An 8,075-nucleotide genomic window follows, 5' to 3' on the forward strand; every position below is an offset into this window, starting at 1 on the left:
TTAAGAATAAGTCATGCATAGTGCAGCAGTTATGGCAATTTTGAACTTTCTTAGATTTTGGAGGCTGAAAAGCAAAACTTCCTCTGCCCCTTGCATTTCCTCTTTCCCAGCAACTTAGGAAGTAAGCCAGCATGCCAACTTTTAAGTATAAAATAAAACGAAACCGATCATTGTTTTTAAGCAATTGCCCTCGAGGCCACCCAATAATAGTGTTTCTAAAGCAGTCCTACCTTTGTTTTCCAACTTGAGCTCCTCTGCTAGCAAGCTGTCTTGTCTGTTGCCAAGCACAAATGCCAGAAATGAGAGGATCAGGGCATCCAAGATTCCAATAATCGCCAGGATATATGCCCAGCGGACTGAACAAGCCCCCAGCGTGTACTTGTCTGTCTTTTCACCACACATCCGTTTTACCTCATCTGAATCCCAGCCATCAGGAAAAATCATACAACCCAGGACGAGACAGGCAGCTTGGAGAAAAAAGAAAAGGAGAACAATGGGATAATGAGACCAAACTTTCGTTTTGATGAGAACCTACACAGTTATCATTAAAGCAACACACTTTTCCATCCTGAAATTCAAAGCTAGGTTACTTAAAAACAAGCCACAGAATTATATGCCATGATTAAGTATTTAATATAAAAACGTAAGATACAACATCAATTGCACACCTTGCTTAAAAAAAAAACTTACATCCTGAATCCCTGGCCAGTTTTTGTACCACTACAATCACATTTTCCTGGTGAGACTGATTTCTTCATTGTAATATGAAAGGCTCACACAAAACAAAAGGGGAAAATTATTAATAACCTGGATATTCAAAGGAAACACCGGATTACTGTCAAATGACCAGGCAAACAAACCAGAGAAAAATAGAGGAAAAAAACTACCTGTCATTTCTGGTAATCCAAGTGCTTGTAACACAAATAGGTAATAGCAAGGGGTTTTTTTTGTCAGCTGGCAGTACCCCTTTACCTGAAATATGTTTTATGCATAGGTTTGTACTTCTCAAAAGCACAAATAATGACATTGTTCTGCAAGGAAAAATAAGCTGTCAACATTGCTGTCAACTTCTGATCTGGTTTACCTGAGAAATCACCACATGACATCTCAAACATGAAAAAGTGCTGACCCTTTTAACACCAAGAAAAATGAAAAGCCTCTACCCTCACGGAAAGCTAGCTGACATTGACCACCAGCCGCTCTGGGTAGGGGCAGCTGTACTGTGGAGGGGACAGAGGCAAAGGGTGGGTGTTCAGGTCCTCATCCATCAGGCTGAGTGACTGCTAAAAGGCTGAATTTAATTTTTAAGTAGCAGAAATTTGCGTTGACCCTTGGTTCCCAGGGAAACTGCTCTGCTGTGGGACAGCAGGTAGTGTCACGGGCCAATGTGACTCTTGTGGAGCAGGCAAAATGGTGTGACAAGTTTGTTTTTTCAAAAGTAACGTACTCCATCATCTGAAGCAGAGTCAATCTCACCCACTGGCCAGCAGCCGCTGTGACGTCCCCTGCCTGGACGGCGCCAGGGTGAGGGCTGAGCACGCACGGCTACGTGTCCCACACCTTGGGTGGGACGTGTGTGCTCCTGGGCAAGGAGACCTCAAGCATGGTCCTGCTGGGCTCTAGAGCATGGTCCCAGCATCTTACCAGCCCGGGTTTGGCCACAACCTTGGGCTGGCACAGGACTTGCTGTTCAGACACATGCCCTGTGGTCACTGGGGAGCAGCCTCCTTGGAGGTTGTTGCCCCTCTTCCTACTGGAGTGTGTGCCTTGCGGTGGAGGGTACCATGACAGGGATGCAGCAGCAGGGCTGCTGCCCCTGAGAGATACGACGTGTCCTGCGGTGGTGATACATCACACAAAAAAAAGAAAACCCATACGCTGGATCTTCACTAACATGGTCTTTCCCCACTGAGTCACTAGCTGAGAAAATCCCTGGGCTGAGAACACGTCAATATGCCAGTCTCACAGGACTGGACCAAATGTACTTCTGCGTAGGACCTGGCTTCCCACTGCCCGCAGGGACTGTCACCCGGCACAGCTGCCGGCGTGCAGCGAAGGCATGACTTGTACCTTGCCGGTTGCTTTTGGACAACGCCTCTCCCTGGGAAACCCCATGCGAGTTGGCCCTGCTGTGAGTGGGTGATGGACCAGGTGGTCTCCAGGGCTCCCGTCCAACCTGAACTGATTTTTGGCAGGGAGGCAGCACATCATTGGTAACAGGGGAGAGAGCAGTTGGGTACTCACATTTCCTATCAGAGCAATGGGAATAGTGCTCGGATACGCTTAACTGCAGCCCTTGGTCATGCTGACAGATTCGTTGGCTTCACTGAAACAAACAATGTGAGTGCAGCACTAGCCAGGGCAAAGGCATAGGGGCATCTTCAGGGGAGGATAGGATATAAAAATAAAGTAAAATAAGAAAAATCTAAAAATAAAGATTATGTTGAATGGGTTCATTTCTCAGCTTTTACTGCTTTTAGGAGAATCAGAAAATCCATATGCTTTCAGTAATTGTCTGTACTGTCTTTTGTAGCTTGGAAACAAGCATATTTCCAGCATTAGCCCTTCTTTCTTAGTATGGCTGATGAGATACAATGGATCCTAAACCATCTTTTATAAATCTTAATATTATATTGGTGCACTGTGCTCTAAATTGCAGGTATGTGTGCTAATTGAGAAGAACACACTGTGTGGCTTTCAGCCTTTTAAATGGTCGCTGAACCAGACCTCTGTTTGGAAACCATAGTTTATACACAGAATAGCTTGTGCAACCAACAGCTGCCGTCGCTTCGGGAATTGCAACAAGTTCTTGTCTTTTCTGGACAAGCTTAAGCACTCTCATTTCACATATCTCTAATGCCCACAAAACAAAAACACACCTGCACTGAATCAATATGATGAAATACTGGAAAAGACATGTGAAAACAGAGCTCAGGAATGGTATTTTCCTTTTGACAGCTAGACAATTGCTGTAGACAAAGCCATGAAAGCATGTCTGCAGAAAGCATCTGGCATAGAATAAAACCTGCGCTAAGGTATTTGACAAATTCTTCCTGAGCAGCTCATTTGTGTGAAAGTGTAACAGCTTATAATACTTTCAAGGACAATTAGGCTTAGAAACAAGGACAATTAGATAAGGACTGATTTACTCAGAACATGCAGGTTGGACAAATTGTAGTTGCCTACTGCCGACCTTAACTCATTTACTCAATTTCATAAGATCTTCCAAAGATTTTAGAGACAAACTGTACAATAATTTTCTTTCTTGAGATGGTTACACCTGCTTCCAGAAACATTATTTCTCTCAAGATTATTTCTCAACACATAAGCATTGCCCTCACAGTTGTGAGGGATTTCATTGAAACGATGTGTCAAATCCACATGCTTCTGGTGTTGGTGAAAATGTCTGCATTTACCTGGGTAAATGTCGACAAATGTTTACTATATAACAGCAACTACCAAAGCCAGTTTACTTTTATTAATCATCCTCAAAATGAGAGGAAGCTTAATGCTTAGTTAATGATCAATAGACGTGGGATTTTTCTACTAAAGTGCAAGAATAATTAGCAAATACTGACATCTCTGTGGTTTTTTATTACATAGCACATCAGACATATGTTCTCAGTACTTCCTAAAAATAATTTAATTTTGTTCTTTTCCACCGAGGTAATTAAAAATACGGGCCTTTATCTCAGGAACTCAGTGCACAGCTTCCCAGCTGAGTTCCTCAGATTTCCAATTAACTCATCTTTCCTGAATTCTGTTCCTGCATGCTTTGATATACTTGCTTAACTTTCCGCAGTCATTCTGTTGATTGCAGTTGGACTTCTCTTGGTAACCGACACACAGGTAAACAGTGGCTGGACTAGATCCCTTTGCATAAAGGCAGATATCAAAGAGAGGATATTATTATTATCTCCTTTGCCTATACTGTTCACATGCTTTTTACTAGATGACTGTTTGGTCAACATCTTCAGATGCAGGAATCATACCTTACCTGTAGTGGTTAACATAAGTAAGATTAGTCAACCTCGAGTTTTCACTTGCTGAGGGAATATTTTGCACTGAATGCCTTTAAGAATACAGACTTGCTCAATAATACGAAACAGGTAATGATTAATTTATCAGCTACAAGACCGAAAAGACAGGTATAAAATCCACCTACAGATCTACTTTGTATTGCTAGAAATTTTTACATTTTAATCCTTCTAAAGAGGATTAGAAGATTTTTCTCTAGAAGGAAATGACTTCTAGTTTTAAACAAATGTGAAAAATGGGAACCATTTTATGCAATTTCAGTGAAACTGCTAAGAGATGATTTTACAGCACAGACATGGGTCCCATATCTTTGTCTAAACTTCCACTGTCTCTAATGGCAATGTGACTGAAATGTAACAAATGCTACTACTGTTTTACCACTATCCAGATCTAATAAATTCAGAAACTTTTGGATTTGGAAAGCTCACCTATTGAATGAAAAGACTTAAATCATCAGTTCCTACAGACTTTTTGTTTCAAGTACGGAAAAAGTTAAATCTATATTGATTGAAGGCAGCCTTCTGCGTGTGAGCTGAACACATTGGATTAGCACCACCTTCCTGAGCCTGCAGACAGCCCAGCCTAAGACCTCTGTAGCTAATCAAGAGCTTTCATGAGAAGCAGCAGGGGGAAATTGATAAATGACTGATTAGTGTCACTGACACCATTCAGAACTATTTGGGCAACTGTAAAACTCACAAGAATCATATCCACATTGTTTTCCCTTAGGTTGCTTGAGAAAGCTCCTGGCAGGATAGTGCCTTTGTAACGATGGCCCTGGGCTTCCTCCAGTCCTTCCTCTAATTTTCTTACAAGATGTGGGGTAACAAATTGTTTCTCCTACATATTGGAGTCTGGTGAAGCTTTTCAAGCTTTTAAAAAATAATTAATAAATAGTAGTTAAGCATGCCTGATATACATTTACTTGTCTTCTTAAAAGCTTTTTTCTCATATGAACAGTTAACGAAACTGTCATTTCCTTTAGGGCTCTGAGTGACAAGACAAATTATTCAGGATTTTACCTCTGGGGACGAAAGGATGCAGTTATGACACTTTCAGAGATTGGAAACAGACACTGGATTGTTGCTGGCACTGACATACTTGTGACTCTGACCAAGCTAATATTATCACAGCCTGTGCTCTGTGTATGAGCTCAAATGGTAATTAGCAAGCAAGTAGTTCATGATCCTATGGTTGTGCCAAATATGGTGACAGATTAATATTATATCATTGCATGGAATGAGGTTCTATTTATAAAAAGGCTGACTGTTATACAGGAAACCAGTGCTGAGAAATTCCTGCGGGCAGGATGCCTCTTCTTTTCCTGACAACATACCCAATTTGCTTGCATGTAGAGTATGATGATGGCAAGTTTCCTGATAAAAGAGTCGAAAAAAAGGAATGGGAATTACACTGACCAGCTATTTTCTTTCCATACCCACACATGCCAGAGCCTCCATGGTTCCAAAAACAGAGAGGTTCTTTGTTTTCAGAATTTTTTCTAAACGGTACGTACCAAAACAGCGATCCATTAAACTCCAACAAATTGAACAGAGTTTTTGCCAGCCATGTTGGTGGAGTGAACTTCTAGGACAGAGTGAAATCAAAGGTGAGGACTCTGGTAGGGGACATTCATTAGGACTACAATCTTTCAGGGGCTTGTACCTGGGAAAGAAAGAAAGGGTGAGGGGAGGTGGCTGAAGACACCGGGTCAAATACAGTCCTGAGTGAACACAGAGGCTGCACATCCATGCAGCTGAGATTGCCTTGAGTGACATGGACTGTACTAATGAGTGGGATAATAATTCTCTGTGTTTACATTTGTGTTCTGGCTTGGAGCAAATGTGCAATTTTGAAGCAAATCCCCTGATTGTCTCCATTTACTGATTCCATTCACAGAAACAGTTCTGGTGCATGTAAAACAGATTATTTTTGGAGAAGCTTAGAACTTCCTTTCCAAAAGTTCTTCAATGTTGGATGGGGACCTTAAAATTCTGACTCAATGTGTGGGCTTCATCACCACAAAACCTGTGCCTAGGAGAAGGCTCTTGAACATGCAGAACTTCCTTAACACCTGAAATGGTTCTTGGGCAATACAAAGAGGCAAAAGCCATATAAGACTTCTTATTTGCTGCTTTGTTTGAAGACTGCCACATCCAGTCTTCAGCTTTGGAGAGGTTCTTCAGAGAGGTGCCAACTGGCTCCCCAAGGAGGTGACACAGCCTGTTAATTTGTGCCATAAGCAGACTGAAAGTTCCTCTGGCAGCAGGATATCTTGGTGGTGCTCATATAGGGTTGCTAACCACATGATTGCTGTTGGGTATGAGATAGCCAGTGAGAAAAGTGGCACAAAATTCACGATTCAAGGGCAGTGTTCTTGGAGAGCTGGAATGATAAAATCGTATCTGGACTTCTGTGCCCTGGGCTCCCATGTGGGACAAGGGAGGTGCCCTGTGGAATTACTCCAGGACACCGATGTGCCACTTTAATCTAAGTGACATGGGCAAAAGCAGACCTTTCTAGAGAGGCCCAAAGATGCTCCCCCCGCCAAGTGAAAGAGCAAAGGTTTGTGGGTTAATCTTCCTTCAGAAAGCTTCAAACAACATGTATAATGGGGGCACTTGGTCCAGGAGACAAGACTAGTTCTCATTTGAAGTAAAACCCTAGAACCACATATGATGAGGATGTGAGAGGCTTCAGCAGTAACTGCTTTAATCTACTTACTCTCTTATTTTGCATCATAATGTAGACAAGCCTGAACCTCTCCACAGGATTAAGAACATTTGTAGACAGTGCTAAAGGGGAGAAAAAGGAGGAGAACCTCCTACTGCATTCCTGTGATAAAATAACAGACCCGACACAATTATGGCCACTTGACTTATTAAGGCACTGACTTTTTGATGCCAAATCTGATAAGAATATATATACATACCTATCAAGAGATATGTGCATTTCCCATGCTGATTTTAAAGAAAAGGGAAAAAGAAGACCGAATATTCAGTGACTGGACAGCAAAGAGAAAGAAAATAATATTGTAGAAAGCGGTAGTGAGGTAGAGAAGTCAGGGAGAGAAGACTCACCATAACCTGGGTGAGTTGACAGATAACTGAGATATTTTGATGCCTGCTGGTTATGCTTAGACAGCAAAATGGAAGAATTTGATCAGCTGTTGCAAGATGTGAAGCTGGATAACAGAAATATGGTTGACCAACAGCCATTTCCAAAGACAAGCACTAAAGAGCATGAGTTTTTCAGAAAGATGGAAACAACTGGGAAAGTGAAGTAATGTTATATGCGAGGAATGTGTTAAGCTGTAAATATGTAGAAAAGAATACCAAAGATAGTGCAATCTACTTCAGTTAAGATCACTTGGGGGAAGAACTGTAAGAGAAATTTTACTGCACTAAGGGGGCCTGTTTTAGACCTCAAGTGTTGGATTCATGTATGGAAAGAGATTTCTCTGATATGATAGAGACAGAAATTCTGTGAGGGGTCTTATCATCATTTAACTTCCAAGTTTTGATCATTAGCCACAATAATTAAACTTTGAGATTAATGCAGTTCTATGAATAATTTAGTTAGTACAACAACTATCTTAGCTTGAGGATAAAGATAATGTAAGAGTATCATAGATTTTTATAAGTGTGTGGCAGGTGACTCACAAGGTGCATCCCAATGACTCCTTCCAAAAGATCACAACTTCTGGTGTTCCAACCACAGTCATATGCAACAGGTATTTATAGTGCCTTGTCCAGAAAAAATATGGAAGCCGGGGACTATTAATGGATGCAAGCCTAATCACCATGTGGGCAAAAAATCCCCAGAAATGTCATGACAACGAATTGCTAACAGCTATAACAGAGGTAGATGACTAACTGATGAAAAATGGGTAAACTGAAATGATATATGATGAGAGAAAAATAATTCTTTACAATGAAACAGGAATGGGGGGTGGTATAGCTAGAAGCCCAGAGGAAGGTACGTGTCAAAAATTACATTTACACTGTTTCACCTCCTGTGGCGTCTGCTGGCCCTGG

At 41.5% G+C, this 8,075-nt stretch overlaps 1 protein-coding gene across 1 annotated transcript; it reads right to left on the reverse strand.

The window, feature by feature from the left end:
- Positions 1-230: 230 nt before the first annotated feature.
- Positions 231-467, reverse strand: LOC104078337 (lipoma HMGIC fusion partner-like 3 protein; the record flags this gene model as incomplete). The annotated part of the gene is made up of 1 exon (XM_009579940.1): positions 231-467. A coding segment is annotated over one exon (237 nt), but the record flags the coding sequence as incomplete, so codon positions are not given.
- Positions 468-8,075: the final 7,608 nt, after the last annotated feature.

The sequence above is a fragment of the Fulmarus glacialis genome, unplaced genomic scaffold (assembly GCF_000690835.1).
Source record: "Fulmarus glacialis isolate BGI_N327 unplaced genomic scaffold, ASM69083v1 scaffold35286, whole genome shotgun sequence".
NCBI lineage: Eukaryota > Metazoa > Chordata > Aves > Procellariiformes > Procellariidae > Fulmarus > Fulmarus glacialis.